We start from the raw sequence: 27,092 nt of genomic DNA, 5'->3' as shown, positions 1-27,092 counted from the left end.
GCGTGTGTATGTCAAGCTAGCACATTTGTTATTTTATGCCAATGCAGCAGAAAACAGATAAACTACGTCATTAAACTGACAATAGACATTTGTTTTGCTTTAACTGATAATTCTGAAGTAAATACTGACTGCATAGTTTAATGGCTATAGAAAAATTACACCATTCGTGTATAAATTCATTCTTTGCAGGTATAAAAATGAAGGTCGAATTACATCACGAAGGAAGCACATCTGCTACTGTGTAACCAAAACAAGACAAGGCATTGTTTTCCCTGGTTGCTATCCACAGGTGAGAGCCCAACAAATGGAGTAACTGTGGAAAAATAAGGAAAATAACCGCTCTGATGACGGAGGCAGAGAAAGCAAAGAGGGAAAATCACGAATGAATGGACGAGCATTCACTTGATAGAGAGCACTAGTGTTGTGACAAAGCTGCAACAGTTAACGTCAATGATATGTCACTACCAATAAATGGTTTGGATTCGGTATTCTTTCTACGAGATCAGCAGGTAGCAAAACCTGCCTACTTATTAATACAACCAAGTGTTGTATTAAGAACACTTCACAGGACCAGGACAGCCAGGCTGCCAGAGGTAGCCATGTTGTAACGCTGTGCTTGTGAAAGCCATGTTAACGGTAACATCGCTGGGAAATTTGAAAAGTTGTCTATTTCCACTTTAAAGTTCACTGCATGGAGCTATTTCCCCACCAGCAGCAAGAGATACATTCGCACTTTAATTAATTAATTAATTAATTAATTAATTAATTAATTAATTATCAGTGCTGTTTTTCCACTTAATAGATAATTATTAGCACTGTGGTATGTTTTTTTCTCAGTTTTACCTTGATAATATGTTAATTTGTAGGTGGCAGACACTTTTTTGGTCTGTTTTGCATAACTACATATCACTTCCTTTGTTACTTTTTTTTCCCCTAAACTAACATTAAATGCTAAAAATCCAGTTCTGTGTGCCTGAGGAAGTTTCCAGGAAATAAGTTTCTGAATGCTTTAATGAACTGGCTAAATAATCATTGAGTCAACTAGTGACAAACGTACAAAAAAACCCCAAACAAAACAGGTTACACTACACACACACACACACACACACACAAACACACACAGTATATGCCTACAGAATCCAAACAGAAGAGAAAAAGACTTTTCCCTCTTCCATCACTACCATGCCACTATAACCTATAAGCATTCAGCGTTATCTTCAATTTTCTTAAACATGGATCCTCTCATTACAGATATCATATCTAATCTTTAATGTATTGTAACAACCTCATTGATGATAAGTGACCCTGCGCTCATTGCACTGTCTAGTCCATCCGTCCTTGCCCATGCAATAAACCATTCTTCATAATTAGCCTGCAGTATGATCTGGGCATTACAAGTCCTCTGCCATGGCCCCTAAATGGACAGATTTCAACAGACGCCCGCTGGTGTGATCGGCATCATTATATTTTAATTAATCCATTCTTCTCACAGCAACACAGTAATTACAATCTATTTTATGACACGGCGTGCTGCGAAAGAGGGGATGGAAGAGAGAAATAGGAAGGTAGCAAGAGGGAATAATAGCAAGAAAAGGGAAAGGGGGGGGAGGGGGAAGCTGCAAAGAGAGGTGAGGATGTACTGTAGAGTTAGAGCCATGATGAAGAGGGGAAAGCTTAAGGTGAGTGAGACAGAGAGCAGAGAGAAAACATCACAAACGCTATGACTGATTACCGATATGTCATCGCCCGGCTGACATTGTAAAAGCATTGTAAAAGTGTTTATACGATGTCTGGAGGAGCACAGGGCTTTTTCCCTCTCTCTCCCTCTCTCTCCCTCTCTCTCTCTCTCTCTCTCTCTCTCTCTCTCTCTCTCTCTCCCTCCCTCCCTCCCTCTCTCTCTCCCTGGTTCATGCTTCACACAGTGAGAGAGTGAGAGGCTCCATTTCCTCCAGCCGCTGTCTATATAAATCAGGACAGGTACGGACACTCAGACACGCTGTGGGTGTGATAATAACATTAGAGGATTACAATGACACTCCTCTCTGGACAAGATCACCCGTCTCAACTGTCATAAAACAGCTGCTTTTCGCGGTTGAAGCGCTTTATACGAGGCGAGTGTGTAGGTGTGCGTGCGCATAAAAGTGGCGTGTGTGCCGGTGGCAAATACAGTAGTGAACGAGTGGAAGATGACGTGGCCAGAATGATTCATCGCGGACTGTTTACTTGATTAAACTTGCAGTAAGTGACACCTGATCTCTTCAGTATGATACAGTAATGTGCTACATGCAGTGGGTTTGACCTTACTGTGAATTCATTATATCATTTCATCAAATCAATAAAAAATCCAAAAGCTTTGTGTTAATGTGTCTCAAAATGTGCTGCCAAGCACATACAAACACATTTTTACAATTTACCTGAAATTACCCAGCTCCAGATCATATAGGGATAATTACTGTAATCATACATTTCATAACCACTGTCTCGCCACATACTCTGTAGACAGTTAAACTTCAATCATAAATCCCACCAGAGGGGGAAATATGTATGATATATTACACTGACTGATGACCAAACAGTTAAGAAAATATTTGATGTACGCACCTGTAGCACGCTTTATGCACCATAACATTAGTCGAGCATGATGAAAGCTATTATATGTCATCGTCATCATGATTGTTATTGCTGTTATTAACATGAAGAAGTATCTAAATGTCTTCTATACGTGTTTCTAAGATTAAATTAGGTTTGTATTGAGTGTTCTTCAAAAGTACAAGCAAGAAGTTGAACGTCGCCATTAATCAGTTACTGTAAACCAATCAAACCAATTCAGCTGCAGGCCAAAAGCTGAGCTGAGTTATGATGGATAACATACATGGAGAATTAAGGCTCACCTAATAGAATATACAAAATGCAGTCATCGCAATTCTGAACAAGTCAAATATGATAGCTCACTACAAAACAGTAATTCGACTCAAAGTGGAACATGTGAACTTTTTAGTACATCTGACAGCAACTATGAATTTGCAAAGGCGGAATAGCCAATAAACAACACAAGTCAAGATCACTGCGGTTTAACAACAAACTATGATGCTGGAAATTGTTTACAAATGCATAATTATTAACAGGAACAAAATTAAACCCTTCGCGACCTCTTCCTTGCGTTAAAGGAATAATTTGACATATTGCACATCTCTGCAGAGAGATAGATTAAAAGGTTGTTTGTCTTAGCAAAAGGATTGGAATAAAGTCAAAACAGCTGGTTGTCAAATTACGGAGGGCTTTGTGCTGGATTACTTCTTGGCAGGGATCAGTAACTTTCTGAAGTCTTTGCTGGTTGCCTGGCAACTTCACGGTGACGTAGAGACTTCAGGAAGTTGCTGCTCCTGGTCAAGAAATAGTCAGACACATAAATGCTAATACAACTGCAACAGTTAGTTTTACACTTTGGTTTTGTACAGATTAAACATACAACATATTTCATGTTATTTATTGCGATTTAGAGTTGCTTGACGGCAGAATAGATATTTCTACTTGTTTTCGGCCCTTATGCTAAATCTAATCTGCACACATTAGACATCAATCTTCTCACTGAAAGTAACTCTCAGGAAACAAACAAGTGTATTTCACAAAATAATACGACCAAACTTGCTGGTGCTAAGACAACCCTAACTACAAGTTATCAAGGAGTTTCAGTGAAGCACGCAGCTCACTTTTTGCTTTATAGTTCAGAACCGAACTATTGATATGCAAATTGATTAAAACACCACTCAAGAGTCACTCGAAAAGCAGGCATAATGTTTGCAGAGCGCTTCTGTTAAACGTAACCCCAATGATGATACCACATGTTTGTGTTCAAAATGTTCGCACACATCACAGTACCTGTGATGAACGTGGTATCCTGCTGCGTTGATGCTCCATCCGGGCTCCTTGGGGTCAGGTATCTTTGCTGTGTTGGCGATCAGATGCTGAACATCCCTCCACGTCAGCTCAGGACTGGGGCGAGAGACATGAAACGGAATATCATCAAACACATCCTTCCTTCGGCCCGTGTTCTACACCGACTGTAACCACAGAGGAAGCACTTCAACTCTGATACTCTGGAAAGAAACCTGCTGGGAGCTCAACATGGACTCCAGCGCTGAAAGAGGCTGAAGAACTGTTTTATGGGGCTTGCAGCACATTCCATCAGGCACGCATGTAATGCTTATACTGTATTTATTGACACATAAACCGCTGCGACGAGACACTGCCATACTTTTCTTTACAGCAGGTCCTCTAGACATAAAAGCACCTGTTTAAGTCAAGCTTACAGTTTTTAATAATGGTGTCACTAAAACTGTGAATCCAACAAAGAATATTTGAGACTTTAACAAAAGAGCCTAGAGAGTCGAATGTAGAAAAAGTCTTCTTTTTAATCCCAGGCAGGGGAATTCTAATAGAGCGGACTCAAGTGTCATGTCAAGCAATATACTAATGGAATCCAATTAAGACCTTTAAACTGCGCCGAGAGCTGGAGGATATTAGCTCAGTTTTCTATAACAAAAGACCAAAGGGTCGTCAACGAGGGCTTTTTCAGGATATAAAAAGCATAAAGGAAATTGGGTTTTTCTGCTTTATCCACTCATTATTGTTCCCTAAGAAAATGAGTTGAATGGGGTATAAGAAAACCGCTTGGCCACCCATTCCGAACCGCCTTTCTGAGAAGATATGCCTCCGCTGTTTGCCGAACATCTGTACGCGTATATATAGTCGTTTCTCCAGCACAGACGAACAGAACAAAGGTAATTAAAGGTGTGCAACTTCATTCTTTTCCCCCCATCATTAATGACATAACTGCAATACATCAATCACGTCTACTCAGCTGCGTTAAAGCATATCTTCTTATATCTACAGTTCAAAGACGTGAAGAAAAGCCCTCAAAAAAAAAAAAGAAAAAAACACTAAATCACAAGTAGCCGCTTCATTATTGTGCTGTTGAGTGTCAGACATCTCACGAAAAAAAATCAAGCCCAGATATAAACAGATGTATTCCATTCACGTATTGGGAAAAAAAACCGAAGCAGAACAAAAGCGAGGAGAGAGGCTTTCATTAGCAGCATAAAACAAAACCCCAGCAAGCAGCGAGAGCAGGCAGCTAAAACAACATGATAGGAATAATACCAGTAACACTAATAATAGACGGATAGAATGAAACAAAACACAACGCACAAACAATTATTTTAAGCTTTGATTTCAAAGGGATTGGAGTGTGTGTGTGTGTGTGTGTGTGTGTGTGTGTAGGGGGGAACAAGCTTTGTACTTTTGAACTGTTGCTGCTCACTGTGTGCGTCTGTGTGTATGAGTGCGCACTCTGTATTATATATTAGCAGCAGCAGCGTGATTTCTGTTGTGTGCACTCCCCCACCTCCATCATCAGCACCACCACCACCATCACCCCTCTGGTGGAATCAGAGAAACCCCCGCGGCCCCGGCTGGTTTGCATAAAGCAAACAAAATTAAATTTGCTTTGCTAAATCAAAGCATGTATGGTATTCCAAGCCGCTCTCTCTGGGACAAATTACTTCAAACGGCCTCCTTTGTATCATAACAGAATAAAAAAAAAGAATCAGCCCAATCAGCGGCTCTCCAAAACCCTCAACTCGGGAATTAATTATTGAACCGAGGGCTTTTCTCCCTCCTAGCAGTCCGCGACACAGATCTATTTATTTTGGAAAAGTCGTTTTGCTCTTAAAAACACACTGTTGGCTGAGCACTCAGTTTACTGCTATCTCCCCCTCTCTCTCTCTCTCTCTCTCTCTCTCTCTCCCTCTCTCTCTCCCTCTCTCTCTCCCTCTCTCTCTCCCTCTCTCTCTCTCCCTTAATGTTTTCAGTCCTCTTTGCCGCACAGCCCCTGAAGGGACATGTGAATAGGTTTAGGCCACGAAATTAATCTGAAACCCCACGACCAGCATCCACCATAGTGCTGGTTAAACAGAAGTATTGCTTATGCTGTAATGGACTTAAGATGAACTGAGCTGTTAACTTGTGAGGTTTCTCTCACATAGAGGTGGGAGGTTTATTTTTTTTTTTCCTTCTTCTCTGCACCAGCTCTTTGTATCAGCGCGAGACCATGTGTTTTCACCTCCTGTTGGTTTTTGGTTTGGCTGCAGGAAAGCATAAAAACCACTGTTAATGGAATTTGGAATGTAGCATGAGTAGAGGATGATGATCTTAAGCAAAAAGGATCATTATTTTTATGACATGTGATATGTTTAATATTAACATTAGTGTCTGTATTTCTGGAGACAAATTCTTTGGGCCAAAAAATTTTTTTATGGTCAACTGCCATGCTCACATGAAATGAACAAAAGAAACAAAAGGTCCTAAAGCTGAGATACGTCATGTCATAGTGAGAAGATAGTGAAACACCCCATTCTGTTCTATTTTCTATTATTTATTTATTCATTTATCTATTTATTTATCTATTTTCAGAAACTGTGTCTAAAATGTCGTGTTCCAGCTTGAATGAGAGTATTTATTGGTGTCTGCACTACTCTGTTACAATAAACGTGTAAAAAACAAGACATAAAGGAGGATGTCATCTTGGTATTCGGACACACCGGCTGACAATTGTTCAGACACTTTATGGATCCAAAAATCAGTCATTTATTGAGAAAACATTGGACACTGTATGTGGCCCTAGTTGCATCCTTAGTGTATCATGTGAAGTTGTTTCACTTCTTTTTGTTCCTATGCATCATAAATGCAAAATGGTGACATGATGAAACTGGACGCTCTGGGCAATGTTAACATGTGCCCTCCCTACAGATCTGTTCAACTACTGTAACTTGCAGAGCATGGAGAGCATTTTTGAGCCATTTTAAGGGTTTCACAACTCACCATACAAAAAGGGCCAAACAATTCTACACTGTGCTTGCAGAAAGGTGGCAGAAGCTTGTTCAGATGACTCGGTGGGTGAACTGCTGTACTGTACGTGGTGAGTCCGCCAGCTTGCTAGCATGACGTCCGTGTAAGCATGGAACAGTTGCTTGTCAAGTTCCAAGCTTGCGATCTAGCTCATTCGCTAAACTGTCAATAACGTAAATTTGCAGTGCTTAGTCAAGGTACTGTACTGTATTTGTTATATGAAGTCGTGTTTTATTGACTGCACACCATGCCTCTTTTGTAAAGCAGTTACTCCGGCAGAGGGAGGGTTAAATAAACAGAAGCTAATGTGAAAGCTTCTTTGAATTTGGACATTTTGGTGTGTCACAATAGGAAAAGCATGTGTGCTGTGTTGCATTTAACAGCTTCGGGATCTTGTGCATGCTCACTGTCACAACTTACTGGGACACTTGATTAGAGCAGAGCCATTAATCTCTTCTTACTACGATGAGACAAAAGGTCCGCTTTAAATTGAGTTTCTTGCCTTAAAAGTCAGCAAAAATTACATTTTTTTTTCAATGTTGTGATTTCACCAGTCACAGTTTAACTCAATGTGAAAGATTTTAACTGGTTTGCTTCACCTCTACATACAAATCCACTGATCACAAAGATTCCGTTAAAATGAACAGACTTCACTCCAGAATGCTGCTGTGGTTTTAAATGCTTGTCTGATCGAGACATTAAGCAAAGATGCATCTTACAAACTAGCTCATCCATCAATCATCCAGTCAACTCATGCATGAAGGAGTATCGCGAAAACTTTTAATTTTGACAAAAGCAAGTGAAGGCATCATGTCTCCTGTCATGTATCATCTCTCTCTGGGTAAGCTGTACTCATCACTGTAAAATTATAATTGCAGACACTGAAGTATTGACAACGACAGGAGGAGTAGAACTGACATCACTGTTACAAAGACAATAAAATTAAAAAGTGTGCTGTCCAGCGCAGACATGAACACGACTGGCTCGCAGCTCACAGGAGACGGGGGCAGAGTGCCACAATATATGAGCCTCCTCCAGACCCTCACAGCCTTCATCCCCTCGCCAAGGCTCACAAAGCAGCACAGCAGCCGTCACAGTGAGCACACAACTGTTTACAAATCCCCAGTTAATAGGATCAGGCCTCATTGACTGAGCCGCTCCGATGTGTCTGATGTAATCTATTAGCTGTATGATAGTCAGTGTCTCAACCCAATCGATAACCCTGGGCCTCCATATTGCTCCACTGTGGACTGTTACTCCTCTTTAGTGCTGCTTAGAATGCAGACTTAGTGACTATAAAGCGTGTGTGTGTGTGTGTGTGTGTGTGTGTGTGTGTGTGTGTGTGTGTGTGTGTGTGCTAGTTCAGGAATGTATATGTGTGTGCAGGGATTTGTGTCCATCCACTTGTGAATTTCAGAGTTTTAGTGTTGGTGTGTGTGTTTGTATGTGTATACAGAGACTGTATGTGCAATGCTTAGTCATAAAACACACACAGTGTAGCTGATAGCTGGGCAGATGTTTATTCTGTAACACTTTAATGCATGAATCCAAGTGGGTATTGTGGGTTTGGATTCGTGAACTCAATCTCTTTACACTGTCTCACTGTGTGGACCATCCTTACATATGGAGACAAAATTGGAGTCTCCATTAGCATAAATCATGACAACTGAGGGTGGATTCTTGGTTTAAGTAAGTTAAAGCAAGTAGTCATTATGGTTATAGTTAGGTTAAGAAAATGTAAAAGTGAATGCAAGTCTATGTGATGCTCCCAAAAGTAATGGCAACACATTGGAACCAAACGCGACCCAAGTTATTTGTGCAACTAGATCACATACAAAGTTAAGGCCCCATTTTTGCATTGCGACTAATCACTCCGGGCAGTTTGAAAGACTCAACTGAGGTGATGCGATTGAAGCGATGACCTGAAAATTTGCATCAAGCGACAATCACGAACTCAAGAGAAATTTACTCAAAGAGTCTCAGTGTTGATGTTCACACTGGCATCATGATGTTTACACCGCTGATGTCTTGATATTGAACATAAACAATAATGGATCAGGGGATAATATCACTATTCATGGTCTTTTGCAGGCATGTACAATAACACATCTACTCGCACCGAGACAGGACTGATACAGAGGGAAGTGAGGGAGAAAGTCGGACTACACAGTAAGTTCTGGAAATATGTCTGCACAGCATAGCTCTGATCGATCCAAACTGCCTTCATTTTAAAAGTTGTTTGCCTGTCGACTGGCTGACAGACCTGATGAAGCATGAATTCAGGCAGCATTATGATGTTGTTATGTCACCGTCCTTCTGATTCATTCCTTGCAGTCAGATGCCAGAGAAATCTCTTGATGTTGGGTTCATACCAATGTGCAGCAAATCGAACTTGCTAGTAATGTGACGTGAATATTTTTTTCACGTTTGGTCTGAATGCAGCATTACAAATATCACCTCAAAGGTCATGCTTGGGTTAAAACCAACAACTATGCACGGTTAGGGCTGGGTTAAGTTTAGGGTTAGGGTTAGGCTCCTAGTGGTTATGGTTTAGGTATGGCAGCTTGAGTGTATGTGCTTTTATTTACGTGCATATGCAGTAATTTTGTATCCCTGCATGGAAAACATCTGTGCTGTACTGCACTTTGTATGTGTGCAGAGCTAAATCATACAACATACATACTGTAGCTGATACTTAGGCAGACGTTAATTCTATAACACTTTAATGCATGAATGCATGTGGTGATCGCAGGTGTCTGTGTGTGTACGTGTGTGTCTGTGTGCTGTGTAATTATGTTGACATTTGTAATATCCACGCACCTATAGATGGGTGAATTACTGTACACTGGTGCCTGTGCGTATTAATGGCGCTTTACAGTGGATGGCATGCCTGGAAGTGCATGTTCGCGCATCTGTGTGTGCGCGCCATGTTTGTGTGTGTCGGAGTGTGTCTGTAGCTGGTGTAACTGGGTTTCCAATTAAGTTGAACCACAGGCCGGATCAATGCTAGTCCTCTGTGTGCAGGAATGAGCAGCCCTGGGCCCTCAGAGCATGCCCACGAATAATTTATCACTCACACTGGGCCCAGGCAGAGAGGAGGAGGAGGATGAGGAGGAGGAGGACGGGGAGAGGGAGGAGGAGACGGGGAGCGCAAGGACAAAGTGTCCAGCCCAGGGGAGAGAGCGCGAAAGATGGGCAATCGAGGGGACAGAAAGATGAAGGGGTGACGAAAGAGAGAGAGAGAGAGATCAGGACCCAGAGGAAAACACTGTCAGCTCCCGATCATTTAGAAGAATCACACTCAACATTCTTTTCTGGTAAACAACCATCGAAAATGAAATTCTGTAGGGAGCACAAGCCACATAATTCTTCAACACACTGTACTGCATGTTTGGAAACGCTCTAAGTGGTAAGAAAGATGAAAATATGCAACATTGGATCAATTTGTTTATTTAGTACTTGCCTTTTGCAAAAGAGGTATCACGTCATTTACTTCTAGTTTTATGTAGGGTTCTGCAGATTTGATCACACATTTATTTCACTATTCATTAATACCACCTCATGTTGACTAATGTGACATTTGGATTGAATATCGTATAATTTTGTTTTCTTACTAAGCTTACCAAAAAGGCAGTTTCATCAGAGATTATTATGTACGTAAACGGAAGGACCTCAAAATTAAACAAGAAAATGTATTCTTCGTAACAGTGCTTTGGAACGACAAATATAACATATATACATGTTCTCTGATTTGATGCCCACAGTGATAGGTTGACAGTGTTTGTTCAGCCCTCTGAAGCCATTTCAAGTTAGGGTTAGGTTTTGGTTGAGGACTGGGGATGATCTGGGTTAAAATTACAACTGCATTAAAGTCAGGGGACCTCATGACTTATGCTTACAATAACATTCACAGGGTTAATATTGAGGAATTGTACCAAAACAAAAAACATTAACTAACAGGGGAGTGAATGGCAGTCTCCCATTTTAATGTCCAATGATTTGACGATAACATCATCTGTCTTCTTCCTTTGCTCCCATCGTAGTTTCTCTGGCCACAAGAGGCTGTTGTCACTTGAATGTAAAAATGCTATAATGACTGATGCCACTGTTTGGGGGGACAATTATATTAGACTAGTCTCAAGTTCAATACTAACCTCATTGATTGCTTGGGGTCCTGGTTCATCTGTTCAATTCACTACCCTTTTTTTCAGAAATGTGTTTTGGAAGATTACATGGACAAGTATAAAGTTGAAACAAGCACGACTATTAGCACCCCCCCCCAGCATTTACAAGTGGTACTATTGCTGCCACCGCTGTCACAGAGACAACCCTGTCGCTTTCTGATTTCCTCTGAGTAGCAGCTACCAACAGCACAGGACAAAATGCAAGTGTATTCATTGATTTACTCCGTAATGGAGACATGAAAGCAGATAGAAACTGTGGCAGCCTGCTAGTCGGACTACCTTTTCCAGCTAGTTTTCATTTTCCTGGGAGATTTTGTGCACGGTGGCAGAAAAAAAAGAGCATAGTAGAGGCAAGGGTTATACAGAACAAATCTAAACACAGATGGAGTCATTATTCTTTTGCCGTTATAGTGTGCAATCAACATTTACTTTATAATGACATGTTGAAGCAAAAAAAACCAAATAAATATTGCTATTGAAAGGTTAGGGGACCTTCAACATCATAGTTACAAACACACAGCGAAAGTATGGCAATGATCGTGGTCATGGTTGTAAAAAACATAATGCTGACTCCTGGTTGGAACTGGGGATTTAGCAGCAGTCGTGTTTGATGAAGTTTGATGATCTGACTATAACTACACCTGACTTCCTTCTTTGCTCATAATTTCTATGGCTGCTAGAGCTTTGTCACTTGAATGTAACAATTTGTCGCTTTGGTGCATCCGACTGAAGCTGTTCTTTGTGGAAGACAGTTTTGTTGGACTTGCACCAACACAAACTTTACTACTGACGCATGCTAAAGTATATTAGCAACACACTTTCATACAGGTGGTAGAACGACGACAATGCATTTCATTAAGCTGACAGATGACTTTTCTGTATCTGTTTTAAAGAGTGACCATAAAACATGAACTATGGGTGTATTAGATAGATTGAATGTGATGCTGTGTCTGATGTTACGAGATTGATGCATTACGTCCTGTAAAGCATGCTGATGTATTAGCAGATGTATTAGCATCTTTACTTTCAGTAAGAGGTTACGCATAATTAGTGCCACACAGAGGTTTACAGACTTAACATCATAGAAAAAAGACTGGTATTGTATCACATTGCTTGAAAAAGTTTTCACTGACACAAGAGCCATCATCATCTTATACTAAAATCAGTGATAATCTCTTTCTTTTCAGACAGAAGAGAACGACGCATTTACATTCTTCCTGATGATTTCCGTACTGAAGCTCAGCATGTCCAGTAGTCTCTTCAATGCATGTCCACCGTTCTGTTCTTTTTATTTTGAGGGAAACTGAAGAAGACACCGCTAATAGTCGTGCTTGTTAGTCAGCAGGGTATAATGTGCTGGTACAAGACGAGCAGCAGTTTAAACCCCACTGCCTCATCCCAGGCAACACGTTTTCTGCTTGGACACTTTGCATTTAGATCATCTGCCGAGCCACATCGCAGCTTTAGTTGAAAGGCAGAACAACTATCACACATGTGGATATACATGTACAGAGAGGCACAGAAACACCCACTTGTACTGTAGAGGCAGACACACAGAGCAGAAGAAATGCAGGTCTACAAATGCATATACGCATACTAACACCAGAAGGCCACCACCCACCCTGCGTCATAACTGGAGAACAAAACTCATGTAGGTCCACAGAAATACACACAAATACTCACACAGGCACACAGAACAACAACTGCTTCACAACTGCTGCTCCACGCACATCCAAACTGTCCCCACCCAGTGGAGTGTCAGGGTCCAATGTTCCCTCTGTCTCTGTCCTCAGTTCATCTCTATTAATCTCATAGTAGCGAGGCGTGGACTGGTAAGACGCTCCGCATCGCTCTGTAATCTTCTCTTAATGTGCTGCACTCTAAGCCTAAGTGAACCCATTTGGAGTGACTGTGAGCAGACTGAGATTCCTCCCATGTTATCTGAACAAGTGTTACTAATGGGTTTATCAATTAGGCCAAGTCCAATAACTGCATGCCTGCAATCTTCTTTAAATACACTCCACCGGCGTAGCCCTGATTTCTGTGGTTAATGAGTACATGTGTACACACACACACATACATATGTTCTGTGTGTGTGTGTGTGTGCGTGTGTGTGTTTGCAATTTTAAGACCAGTTTGGATGTGTATGTCTTTAATTCTGTGTCTGTGCAAGGGTGTCTAAGCTTGTGTGTGCATACTATATGTGTGTGTCTATGACTGATGCAGCACTATGTGCTCATATCACACAAATTATAGATCCCTGTGAGAGCGACAAGCATACTTATACTGTTGGCAGGTGTTCATATATAAATGCTGTAAACGTGCATGTCTGTCTTTTTCTGTAAAATAGAGAATGGTCTTTGATATTTTTCATCTTACATGAAAATATTTTGTTAAATTTTGTTCTGGCATACAACTTGGCTTGACGTCATCTAGTTGGCTGTAGAATGTAAGTGCATACTGTTTTATTGTGATCTTATAGCATGAAGAACACATTGACCTGCATAGAAATATATTATTGGATGCACATAAATTGTGTGTCAACCTAAATTTGGTGCAACAGTGCAACCAGTGTAAAAAAGTTAGCTTGTAGCCCTATAATGCATGGTAGCTTATTGCTAGTCTAAATTAGTAAAACGTTCACAGCTGTCTTTTGTTTTGTGAGAGGACTGGTTTGAATCCATTCAGTGAGGCACAGCACAGTATGACAGGGCAGAAAATGACTAAAAAAGAAACCACTGAATCCCACATTCACCAGGGACCAGATTAGATCATGTAGAAAGGCATGCCTAAATACATAAAGGGTTACTTAAAGGGAATGTTAATATAAGTATACCAGTGACAAAGCATATACGCTGTATAGCCAAGCTCTGTATGTTTTGTGTGGGAGGTCATACATGCCAGTGAACTTCAATGCATTACAAATGAAAAACATAAGTGCTGGAGATGCCCTCACTGAGTGTGCATGCTCAAGTTAAGACCAATTAGAGCGAGTGGATTCACTTTTCCATGTAGCATCCCCACTGAGCTCACCGGCTGATTACTCCTCAACTCCCCACAGAGAGCGCTCCATACATCATTTCTCTTATTCATTCAACGGACGCAGGCAGAAAGAGGAAGCAGAAGAAGAGAATTTAATTAATTATTATCAAACATTTTGTGTTAGGCAGATTGGGGCTGCATTGCATGACTTTTTATACTGTTTCAAGTCCCAGATGAAATTGTCATATACTGTAGATAATTCAATATATAAGAATAAGAATAAAAATAAGAATTATCTTCATTTTTTTATGAGATCCATTTATTTACCACTGTTATTTAAAGGTCATCCATCATATTTTCCATTAATCCATTAACAACCTGTATTAACACAGATAAGTCATGTTTCTTTGGTATATGCAAATGGCCCATTATCACTCTACATGGAGTAAGCATGGAGCACTAGAGCCAGAGTGGATGACTTTGATCTCTCCCATTGCTAAATCGCTGAATTGACCAACAGGTTAAAAGAGGTTGAAAGATTATTTAAACATTTTATTGCTGCTCTCTGAGAAAATGAAAGGACTGCCAAAAATAGTTCACCTGACGACAGCGCAGGACGACTGGGGTTAAGGGGGAGACCATCCATCTTTTCAGGCAGACAAAATACACTCAGCAGAAGCAGGAAGGGATGGACAATAAAGTGGACATCTGCAGGTGCACAAATGAGGCGGAATCACAGTAAAACCAAACGTTCGGCTCCATCCGAGCAAATTCGACGGACTGGATGAATGGATGGGCGGGAGGAACAGAGATAAAGTGACAGAGAGGCTGACGCGGTGATAAAGTGAACAAACAAACAGTCAGAGACAGAAAGACGGACAAACGGGATGAGCAAAGAATTGATTTACTCTGATGGTTTGCTGGACAGGCGTCAAGACGGATGGATAGAGACAGATGGAGACAGACAGGCCAACACAGTGTCAGAAAGACAGATAGACCGTGACACTCTGACATGGTCGGGGCAGCAGAACACCGGAGGGTAACAAAGACAACAACACACTGTACGCCATTTTATATCAGCTATCCGCGTCGCAATGACAACTATTCCCCGGCAGAAAATCTTCACATCATACTGTATCAGAAATGACAAAGATGATTCGTATCCACGTCTGTGCAATTTCATAAACATTAAGTATCTTATCACAGTGTGATGAGATGCCGTGGAGCTCTAGTCACAGGGTTTGCATTTTTCCAATCTGCTCGCTTTTTTGACAAATTAAGAAAAGATGAAGCCAAAGATTGCGAGAAAACTTTGAGCATTTCTCATTAGACACAGAAAGGCTGCAATTCTGGAGAGTGTGTAGCCGCATGACAAGAAAATGGAGGTGGAGATAATGAAGTGACTGACAGAGGGATTAAATCTGTAATCCAATAACCACATATAACAAGTGAATGTACAGTGAAAAGATTATATGTATCAATAGACCTGCAGGTGTGTACAAATACAGCACGTGTTTAAAGCACACTTCTTAAAATGATGTGTGTCAGTAGTCTAGTTGTGAGCTGGATAAATTTGACACATTCGATTAGATCAGTATTAGACTTATTATCAGGACCATGAGGCTTAGGTTAAAGTCAGCTAGCTAGAAGGTTGATGTGTGGTCGGTACAATGTTCGCCATGTTTGCATGTCAGCATGTTAACATTTGTTAATAACCAAAGTATAGCTCAGTGAATGTCATTAGGACCTTAATCAAATACATCAGCACGTCTGGCCACCTCCCATTCAAACAGACACCCTCAGCGACATGGCTTGTGACCGGCCAATCACAGCTCTTAATCTAATGTGGTGCAGGTTTAATGCGACGATTGAGAAGTGTCGGTTACAGGTCTACGCAATTGCATCCAGTGTGCATGTCCATCCAGTCTGGGATTGCGTGACGATTAATCCTTCATCGATCAATCGCTGTTTTCATCGACAAGCAGAGTTGGACACAAATACACCAAAATGTGCCTGGCGACAAATTACAAATACTGGCTTGTCACATATATCAAAATAAAATACAAAATAGTGATATGAAAAAGTACATTTTACCAAAATATGAGTAATTTAGTTTAAAAAAACAACATTCTATACTGCAAACTGATATTATTACACTACAGCCATTTGGTAGCCTACATATAGGTTACATTGAATAGTGCCGATAAAATAATCAAATAATTTAAATACATTTGTGTAATTTAGTTTATCATTCAAGTATCTTCATGTTTACCTTATCTGTTCTCCCAATATACTTCATACATCGTTAATGATTAACTGATCAACGATTGTTCAGGCAGGCGACTATAAATTCTAGACACTGCTTAACATTTGCATCTCACCAAACTCAGATCAAACTGTCTAACTAGGCAGTGTTTATCAGATATGAATCAAGATTCTGTCTCTGTAAAGCCTACTTCCTGCCAATCTGCCGCCTCGATTGTTTTCAGAACAACATTTTAGTGTACTGCTTTACTGTTATTCGACAAAGTTGGTGACCAGGCTGCCATTTTTAAATTTTTTAGTATTTTGTTTGAAAACATACCAAAGACCGGCCCAACACCTACGCCACGTCGCATGTTTTGTTGCCCTTATGGTTGTATGTCTATACAGTTGCACCGAGAGGCATTTTAGTCTTGCCTGATGATAATTCCCCATGGAAATCAAAGCTGAATGCATAGGAATCCAGAATCATACACATTTGCAAATTAGTTTTTGCTAAGTAGGACACAGGTGTCCATCAAAGTAATAACGATTCAGTGTCCAGGTAACTATGATTAACTGGACCAAATTTTCAATAGTCATTCTATAGCATTCATTCTCTGGGTACCATTGTCATCACTCCCAAATCTCATGGATGCTGAGATATTCTAAGTGGTGGATCGACCCAATGAGAGACTGAGATTTCCATTCTCAGAACCAGAGCGCTATCAGCTATTAAAAGTCCAACATCAACTTAAACACAACAAAATGATGAAGACAGTCTTGGTTGAGATGAAACACTTCCAAACAGTTCCAAACATGTTGCCTTGTGACCCCTTCAGTGAAGCAACAATGTCCATAGTGTGAAGGAGCTTTGCTTGCAGGGATAGATTTTTTAATCTTCTTTCATTTTTTTTGTTCCTGAGGCCTGAAAAGATGTTCTTATCCTTTAAGTTAATCTTGGGGACCCTTGGGATGTTTGGAGGTGGGGGAACACTGCTTGAACCTGCTTTGGTCTGAGATTGTCTAAATGTTGTTTTGGAGAATGTGACACTGACAAAACCATAATTTTGGAAACATTTCAGTGAGATGAAAATACAAAGACATATGTCTCTGTGAAAAAAAAAAACTGCTTAGGTGCTCGTGGATCCTATATATGAGGCAGGTTGTTTCATGATGAATGGGGATCAGAGAGGAAAAACTCTGGGCCTGCATGTGTGAGCGAGAGAGAATGGCAGAATATATGAGTGTGTGATTGTGTGAAATGTGGGAAGAAAGAGTGAGCTGCGGAATGAGCAAGTGTGAGAAACAGAGAAAGAGAGAGAGACCCAGAAAGATGCACAGGCAGAGAGAGAGAGAGAGAGAACGCAGCTCCATAAAGACGTGAGCTGAATGCCGCTGATCTGAGCGAGAGAGGTGATATATAGTTTAGTCAGTAGCAGCGGGTCACGACAAAGCCTTTAACAGTAATGTCCTGGGAGTCGCCTCGCCCAGGGGACCCGCGCTCCATTTTACAGCCAAGCGACTGAGACTGAGGCGCTGTAGCATGACAGCTGGAGCAGTAAAGCCGGCCTCTAGTACCATCCATAACATGAAGGAGGCGTAGACGCCGCTGATACCACCACAAAACACCAGGCCCGAGGCCACACCGACAGCTGGCGAGTTAAGAGGGATGAAGAAAAAGGGGGCTTGGGAAATGGTAGGAAGAGGCAGACGAGACAAAGGAGGGAGAGAAGAAAAAAGGAGCGAGGAGATATATTTGCAGATGCAGACAGAGGAGCAGTAGATGATCTACATCAAAGGAGGGACTGAAAAAAAAAAACAACAAAAAAAACAAACAGGGAGAGGGAGAAATGGGGTGGAAAGACAAGGTACAGCCCAAAGGTGCAGGGCGCAGAATGTAAATGTAGAAATTCTTTCAACAGTCTAAGTCAAACGATTTGACTCGACGACTGATACCTAACATGTTAAATAACAATAGCAACTGAGCGATTGTTTCAGTTATTCGTAAAGCAAAAATTACAAAACGCTGGCTCTCTTTTTAGGCTTTGGACTGTCAGTTGGACAAAAGAAAAATATTTGAAGACATCAGCTCAGGGATTGGAGAAACTGTGTTAGGCATTTCTCATTATTTTCTAATAGTTTACTACAACAATTACAGTGTTTCCCACAGGATGATATTTTAGTTGTCGTGGTGGTTGCTGATGATTGCAGCATGTGATGGTGTGTTTGTTGATACCACGATCAGTGACAATGTGGCGTTTGATGTACAGACTGTGATGAGTTCAATAGTAAACAAAGGTTTATGAAAAAACTCCTTTTGGCCTATAAAGCATTGGCCTAGTACAGTTTATGGTTGTCTTTGAATCCTTCCTGAATCTTTAATCCAGGAACCTTGTCTGGGTTCAACTCTACAAACCTGACCAGCAGTCATTGATATGGCTGTAATTGTTCACAAAAACACCCGCCTTTCTGATTTGTCTAGAATTTTTCATTCCCTTACCTAAAACAAAATATACACATGCAATGTATAAACATATTTTAAATAACCTTAGAAGCAAGATGACTATCTGAGTAAAGTGAGACTACAAGTAAAGCCAATGTACGGAAAACTCTGGATAAGTTGATAATCAGAAACAATCAATTTGCAAAAATGATTAACACAAATCAATCTGCTAGATTGATTTATTGTACATGTTCACCGCTTTACTGCAATAAACAGGAGGATGGCGCTGTGATATTCTGAAGCTCTTACAGCAACAATAGTGGCCCTGTTGGGATATTCCAATCTGACTGACATATAGACCGACACTGGTGTGGCTAAAGCCAAGCTTCTAGTGGGCCTTATAACCATTAGTCGGAGCTCTAATCTTCTTGAGTTGAACACTTTATGATGTGTATTACCAAGTTAGATGTGTTGATTTACAGCAGGAAGGGATACTACTTTATTGCACAAAACAAGAGTTGGGTACTTTGCTTTTTGAAAAAACAAGGATGAAGATTTCCCTACAACAGCGCATACTGAATGCAGATGATGGGAAAGTAACTTCAAACGAAGTTGTGTTCTTCAGAGAAGACGAAGTGTTAAGGGGGTGAACATAGCAAAGAACCTTTCGTAAAAGAAAGCATCGGAAATGTGGTCTTAAATATGAGACTAAATGACACTGACAGTATCATTGGAAGAAAAAGGAGCCAATCAATCATCACAACCACGACAAGAAATCAAAGTAAACATCACGCAGCTGGGGACTGCCGGCCCTCAGACAGTAAGCATACACATAGCTGACATGTTCCTGAGTAACACACTGACTACCTACAAGTGTCAACATTTATTGTTGTGGTGTTTCTGGAAGTATGAATTATGACTTAGTAGATGGGCACTCACTTTACTTCCAGTGCAAGAGCCAGAATCCCTGCAGCAATCGGAGCTGCGCTGGATGTTCCTGGAAATTGTGTGACACAGCCATCCTCAATGTTGATCACCGTGGCCTGGCAAAAAAAAGCAAAAAAAAAAAAGATAAATTAATATATTACCAGATACAACTACGTAGATTAGGGCTGTAACAATAATGCTAATACTCAAGAACTACACAATTGAAAAGCCAATCACAGTGGACAGCAATTAACCACAACATTTTTTTTTTCATGAGGTTTGGTCCTTCTTGTTTTACACTAAAAGAGTTATCAATGCTTGAAAAATCTGACAAGAGATACAACGGCCTGTCACTGTTTAAAGTCAAGGATGGATCAACACTGACTGTCCTGATTCAAATGAAAACTTGAAGCTACATGTTTTGGCATGAATTGTGTTTTTTTTTTTCCTGTTCATTTTGTGGATATGCCTGTTGAATTATGCGTTAGCATGTTGCATGGCTAATGCTGCTACTCCCACAGACTGGGGCTAGTCTGACACTAATGTTATATTTAGAAACTTGGTTGGCTGCGTTTGTTGAACTTTATACTGCAGCACCAGCTCACCTGGCCCGAGCTTTGTTGTTATACAGAAGCCTGCTTTGCTTTGTACATGTGTGTGCTATGTGTGTTCTTGCTGTAAATCAATTTACTTGATAGAAATTCCCTCAAGTTAACAATATAGCATGATGTGAAAAGTAAATGCTCAAAATACAGGAAGTCATTTGTTTGGCTAAGTAGCGTGACGCTTCGATTACCAGCTAGCTTGCGCAGACCATAAAGCTGTGACTTTAGAGGGCTATAAGGCTATTAGGCATCATCATACCAACTTATTCTATTCATTATAACTGAAATAATTTGCAAAAACACACAGACACAGACACAAAAAAAAACAAGCATCAATACTGCGCTTCAGAATCTCCCTAGATCAGCGCAGAGGGAATTGCTTCACCATGACACCTCTTATGTAGATGTGGCATCAGTACATGGAGTGAGGAGATGGATGCATTGTGAGCTGTTCTATACAACTACTCCTCTGAAACGGATTTCTGTGGGAGGTATCTGGAAAGGAATGCAGCTCTGCAGCAAACTGAGCCAGCAGAGTTCCCACACTGTAGCAGCTACTGTATCAGCACCAGGTTCTTCTTTCAGTCACAAGCCACGTCTACGCAGTTTTACAGTGATGATAATTAAAAAAACAACTTGTGTCGAGGCTGCCCACCCCCTAATGTGAGGTGGAAAAGGGCAGGCCTCTCAGCAGACAAAGGTGATATCACACTGATAAAATTGGCCGTTCTGTTTCTGTAGCCTGGAGTTGGCGGTGTGTTTCTTCTTGGCTTTACACCGCTACCTCCGCCATCAACACCTCTGCTTCTTCCTCTCGTTCTCAGCCACTACAGCCCCGCTTTACCTCCAATTAACACTCGTTTGCTTCTGTGTGTCTGTGTGTGTGTGTGCGCGCCCAGCAGTTACCTAGGTCATTTGGCAGGCCTCTATAAATATCACACCAGTGGCTGCTCTTTAACAGGCTTCTCACAGCCCACAGGAGCCAAAGAGCAGGGCTGCTGGCACACGCACACATATATAGGACCTCATTAATGATAAACACTGTTGTTAGATGTGTTAGGTGGAACACGCACAGTAACCAGAGGTAGTGAGCCTCCCACGTCGGACCCCGTGAGAGTGACGGCCATCACACCGGGGCAGGGCTCGCCGAAGAGGGCGGGCTTCCCCATTTGAGAGACAGCGCCGATGGCAATGTTGTAGATGGAGTTAACGTAACCGTCTGCACCGCAGTGGTCTTGCAGCATTCCACCATTACCTGCCGCCCACACAAAGATGCTGCCCTTCCCACCTCGGCCCTGACAACACAAACAGAGGGACGTCAAAGTGAAAGAACAGGTGAAAAGTGATTTCATAAAGAATGTTTCCATCTAGCGGTCAGCAGTGCATTTCAAATATCACAGGCGAAGAAATGTATCATGCTGTATATGTTTACCCAGGGCTAAAACATAGGGTGAAAAAAAGGATCCCTTTGTGTAGGAAAAAAAAATAAAAAATTTCAATTCTGTTTTCAGTTGTTTGAAATGCTGAAATCTGCACAGTACAGATGGACAAATGTGGAGGCACAGCTATTTCATACTAAGGGAGATCTAAGGGCCGTACCAAATAAGTACCGATATGACAATATAATTAATTATTAACAATATATTAACAAGATAATTCTTAATGTATTTAATATAACTGATACATTTATATCTAAAGTATTCTTTAATTATTCATGAATTTGATCTATTTAGTTTTAGCTCTTAAAAGGTTCATACAAAGGTTCATAAAACTGACAAAAAGTCAAGGCTCAGATTTGAAACAAACTTAAAACAAAAAAGATAGGTCCTATTCAATATATTCTAATGACTAAATTGTCATTTTTTTTATGATGAAGTGTAACACAGGAGTTCCTTTTTATAAAGCACAAAAAGGGAATCCATTAATTATTTAGAATGAATTAACACAATGGGACTCTCAAAAAATATCCAAACAAGTTATGTATTTGGAAATAACACCTATGGACTGGTGGACAGATAACTTAATATGAGACAAACCAATTTTCAATTTTTCTAAATCCCCTCTAATATTGAACACTTGGTTTAGGCAGTCATTGTGTAAATCCATCCATATAATCCTAACACTCGACATTCTGTCCTTCCAATCTCAGCTCCACTGTCAGTGTGGGATGTCTGCTATCCCTCCGACAGACAGCGTGAACTCGCAGATGAAAGCCGTGCCTTTTGAGTTCCTAGCCGAAGGGCCTGCTCTGTCAGGCTTTTCGGCCCGTCCAGCATGGCTCCGTTGTCCGGCGGGCCCCAGCTGCAGACGTAGATGTCGATGAAGTGGATGTTGAAGGTCAGAGCTGCAGCCTCCATGGCATCAGTGACATAGTTGCCCAGCAAGCGGATACCTGGACAGATTGAAAAGGTCAGAGGAGGGCTTGTGGGAAAAAATAAAACAAAAACTGACACTTGTAAACATAAAGTGGGGAAAAAAGCATTCTGCCTGCAGGCGCTACTTAAAAGAAGACACAAGGATTCTGTTTGTCATGTTTTAAGAGATAACTATATTTCCAATCTATCTACTAAAAGTGAAGTAACAGGGCTATGGCACAATACTTGGTGTGCACATAAACAGCAGCTGGCCAATAGTAGAATCTGCTCCTGGTGTTGATTCTCTGTTTCCTGTGTGTCATTGATGCCCATTTATTCTGTTTCGTGTTGCTACTGCATCACTGTCTGTCTCGATGTCTGCTATATTCTTACTTTACGCCATTGGTTCTGTTGCTGGTTGTTATGATGAAAATGTCAGAGGCTAACTCTAACCAAGTCATTCTTTCTACAATCTACATGAAAGTAACGGCAGTAATCTTGCCGCTGTCAGCTGGGAAATTAAAGTGCATGATAATTTCTAGCTTTAGTTTCTTCTCAGTATTATTAACTGGTACTAGTTTGGCAAAAGATGTCTGGAAACAAAGTCCTTTTAGTCCTCCAGTCATTTCCTCTGAAATAAGGCCCTCTGTGCTGGTTTTTGTGGAGTGGTATCAGGGATAGCTCAATCATTTACAATTTACCTGCAGTGCAAATTAGTGTTTGAAATGATCTTCAACCCAGTCCAAACATTTCATACATTTACAGATCCATGTACAACATTTTTTTTGCTCACAAAGCCTAAACATCTAATAAAGTGACTATATGATAAAAGCAACCTTGCAGGTGATCACTTTATTATTTCATGTAGGCCACTAATACATTGCAGTGGCAACACTGCTTGCAATTCTTGCAATATGACTGCAGCCTAGGTTGCCATGCATTGTTCTATTTTGACATCGTTGAATGACAGAACAGCTACAGTGAGAAAAAAGCTTAGCTAAGTCGATTCTCCCTTTCACCTCCAGGGAGCCCAGAGGGCGTCACTCTAACTTAGTTCTACACTATCAAAGTTGAGAATGGCAGCCAAAACAACTTCCCAATATGCAGTGGGCACATACAGAAGGGTTTGCATGGATTACTTCACTTAAGGTAACATTTTGTTAGTCTAGTGTGAAAGATTTGAAACAAAAAGGAGGCAGAGGTTCAGACTGCAGTAGCTTCTCCGAGGAGGCAAACATACTTGTCCCACTGATGTGTGTGTGCGTGTGTGTGTGATGGCAATGTTCACTTCTCGACGGAAGACTACTTGAGCTTGTTGTTAATCCGTTATTACTTAACAGAAGCCAAAAATAATGCTTAAAAACACGTTAGAAGAGCTGAGGGGAACTGCAGAGTACAGTGACTGTTCTCCCAGGGATTTGTCAATATGAGTGACACCTTTAACATGAAAGCAGTCATGTGATCCATAATTAATATTAAAAAAAATGTTGATAATGGCATCTTAAGGAGTGCCTACCCTGGCTTATTCGCTGCTGACGGTAGTACACAGCAGACCCCCGGCAAACATGAATATAAATAACATTAAGTAACATTAACATCTTTTGAAAACAATGCATTTTTAACTGCCTTTCTGAAGACAAGAAAACATGTTTACCAGTGTTCTGTTCTTCACCTCCCATATAATGCTCTCCTCCCCAACACATATTCACTCACTTTACACTTTAAATATATCCGTGTCTATGTAACGTCCAGTTAATGTTTCCTTTCACTAAAGAGAATCTATGGAACTGAAGAACCTTTTCAGATTAAATGTAATTATGAGTTTCCAACTGAGGGACACTTTCAGACAAGTTTGTCTGCCGATTAAATGTTTATCTCCTCTACTAACTGTCTTACATAATGTGCTTGCGAATCATCAAAATGTATTTCAAATGAGAAAGGCAAAAAAACTCATCAGGCTTACTTTGCCTTTCTTTCTATTGATTCATCACATTCGCTGTGTGTACCCTTTCAAAACAACATGACATCTAACAGGACCACATCAATTCACGCGGAATTTCATGGAAATTTTACCCGACAGAAGCACAAAGAGAGGTAAAGCTCAGGCAATCCTCTTTGTCAGACAGCGAGCACAGGTCTCAACAGCACCCAGGAGTTCGACATGCATCTTTCATTTAGGTCTTGCCCCTTCATCTTCTGTGCGCCAGACTCTGTTTATGAGTCAGGGTGAAACAGACTCGGCGAGGTGAAATTAAGGCTAACCGGGGAAAGAGATTCCTGGTCTTGCCTCATGTACTGTTTTCCTCTGTTTCTGTCAATTCTGCAGGAGGCTCTCATCAGCCTCTGACAAATGAGCCAGGGTCGAGGGGTTAAAGCTCACAGAGCAGAGTTCATATGTCAGAGTTCAACGGAGGGATTTCTCCGTTCGTCCCCCATGTTTCATGCTGATGACACCTCCGTATGAAATTGGTTTTTAAGCCTTCAGATCTGAGAGCTGAGGAGAATGTTCTCACTCAAACATCATGTACTCCTCCTCATTAACTTGTGGTTTAGTGTATTCTATAAAAATCTTTGATTTCAAAACAGAAAAATGGGCTACATCTTCTGTAGTCAGTTCATTCATCCCTCGCCTATGTTACAACCAACACTAAAAAAAGCCATTACCGGAGCTCCCACTAAAAGAGGAGCTGTTAAATAGGGTCAGCACGGCTCAATAGCAGCCAGTCACCGTGCACACTGTTGCATGCACACAAACCCAACGCCATACACATACGCGTGAAATGCACAATATATCTGCATGTGAATATTTACAAATGATGTACTATCTCACCCTTTTTCTAGATTTCACATATTTCTCTGATCAAACCAAAACTCCATCTTGAAGACTTTCAAACAGATTTCATGTCATCCGTGCAAACCTCTTAGTTTCAAGTACAGTTAATGAGTCCATTTTCAGCTGTAGTTTGGCACCAGACATAAAACTAAGACTAAATAACGCTCTAGCAGACTGGGAGAGTACAGTCAAAATAAAACAACAAATATTTTCTATAATTTTCGGCCAAATTTTAGAAGGCTTATGCTTATAACCAACAAGCCATACAATTTTAATTTCCATCCAAACCAAATATGGCTCTTCTCCTTTGATTTAGCATAATTTGCCATGTCACACCAAGTTGTAAAATGCAAGTTTTTCCCATCAAAAATGATTCAACATGAAACAAACTGCTGCACTGGACACGATCATTTTTTTTTTGGGTCTTTGGAACAGCATTTGCAGCAGAATGTGGGCCAAAAATATGAGTTTGAATTATTCATTTTTGAATTAATTCATTGCATTTTGTTCCACTGTTTGCTGAGCGACAGATAAATAAGGCCAGGTTCAAAGCATCCTGTCACAAACCTCATTTGATTTCCTGCGGGAACTGAGATATGATAAATAATTTGCCACGTGCCTCTTTATTTTAAAGACACAAATCAAGCATTTATTGTCTGGATTTCAGTTGCTTTATAGATTACACCAAATGGAAGTAAGTGCTTTTTTGCATTATCCCACAGTTGTATTTACTGCATAAAAAAGGATTTGTGGCCAACTACAAGTGGTTTTGAAAATGCCATGTCTTGGCCACTGCAGTACACCCACAATGCACTGCCTCCCACTGTCTCGATGATGCTGCATTGTTTTCCTCACCTCCGATCTTGGCATTGAAGGCGATGCCCACACCACAGTAGGAGTTGTTGGCCTCCATGGCAACTTCCCCTGCACATCGGGTACCGTGACTGAAACAGAGGGGGAATAAGATGTTAGCCGCACACTGAGACTGAATATGCAGAGATGGGTTTTTCAATTTTTGGGATGTGTTGACCTGAGCACACCCCAAATTAAGCCTGGACGACCATTTGCATGCAGCACATCCTGATTTAAGGACTCTTACAGACAAACACTGAGACACTGGAAACTGCAGCTCAGAACAAGGAAAACACTCTGCAGCTGATTTAACCCGACACCTCACATATGTAACTTACTCCTACATTTTCTAAAACCTGTTTCACTTATTTAGCATTGCGTCATTTTGCAAAATATTGTGAGTACAATATCCTTAAGTGGGCTAACTAACTCATCGATCGCTAAGCCAATCACCTTATTCACTATTGCTAAGCCTGTTAATCCTTCTGTTCTCACGTGGTATAAAAAAATCATTTACAATGATAAGAATGGCAGATTTACTACTGGAAATGATTAATAACTTAATAACTACTGCAGACCAGATCTGGCCCACACCAGATTCCTTCATCTGGCCCATATAAAAAAAGAGAAAAGGATTTAAGGATTAGAATGAGCCACTGTAACACTGTCTCAGGTTACTTTGGCGGGAGTTGTAATGTCTTAATGTAAACTACCCCGAATTCAATAAGGAGCAGGACAAAACTGCCATTGTTAGCATAAACA

At 40.8% G+C, this 27,092-nt stretch overlaps 1 protein-coding gene across 7 annotated transcripts in view; it reads right to left on the bottom strand.

Moving 5' to 3' along the window:
* LOC119005929 (neuroendocrine convertase 1-like) overlaps positions 1-27,092 on the bottom strand; it is a 178,079-nt gene that overhangs the window by 49,554 nt on the left and 101,433 nt on the right. For all 7 annotated transcript variants that reach the window (XM_037074058.1, XM_037074060.1, XM_037074062.1 and 4 more), the window contains 5 exons: positions 26,334-26,422; positions 22,511-22,683; positions 21,365-21,586; positions 19,699-19,802; positions 3,880-3,993 (listed from right to left, as the gene is read on the bottom strand). In XM_037074058.1, the coding sequence (XP_036929953.1) occupies positions 3,880-3,993; positions 19,699-19,802; positions 21,365-21,586; positions 22,511-22,683; positions 26,334-26,422 (702 nt within the window). The remainder of the gene's footprint in view (positions 1-3,879; positions 3,994-19,698; positions 19,803-21,364; positions 21,587-22,510; positions 22,684-26,333; positions 26,423-27,092) is intronic.

Source organism: Acanthopagrus latus, chromosome 17 (genome assembly GCF_904848185.1).
Source record: "Acanthopagrus latus isolate v.2019 chromosome 17, fAcaLat1.1, whole genome shotgun sequence".
In the NCBI taxonomy this organism is placed as follows: domain Eukaryota; kingdom Metazoa; phylum Chordata; class Actinopteri; order Spariformes; family Sparidae; genus Acanthopagrus; species Acanthopagrus latus.
This window is presented reverse-complemented; position numbering and strand designations above follow the sequence as displayed.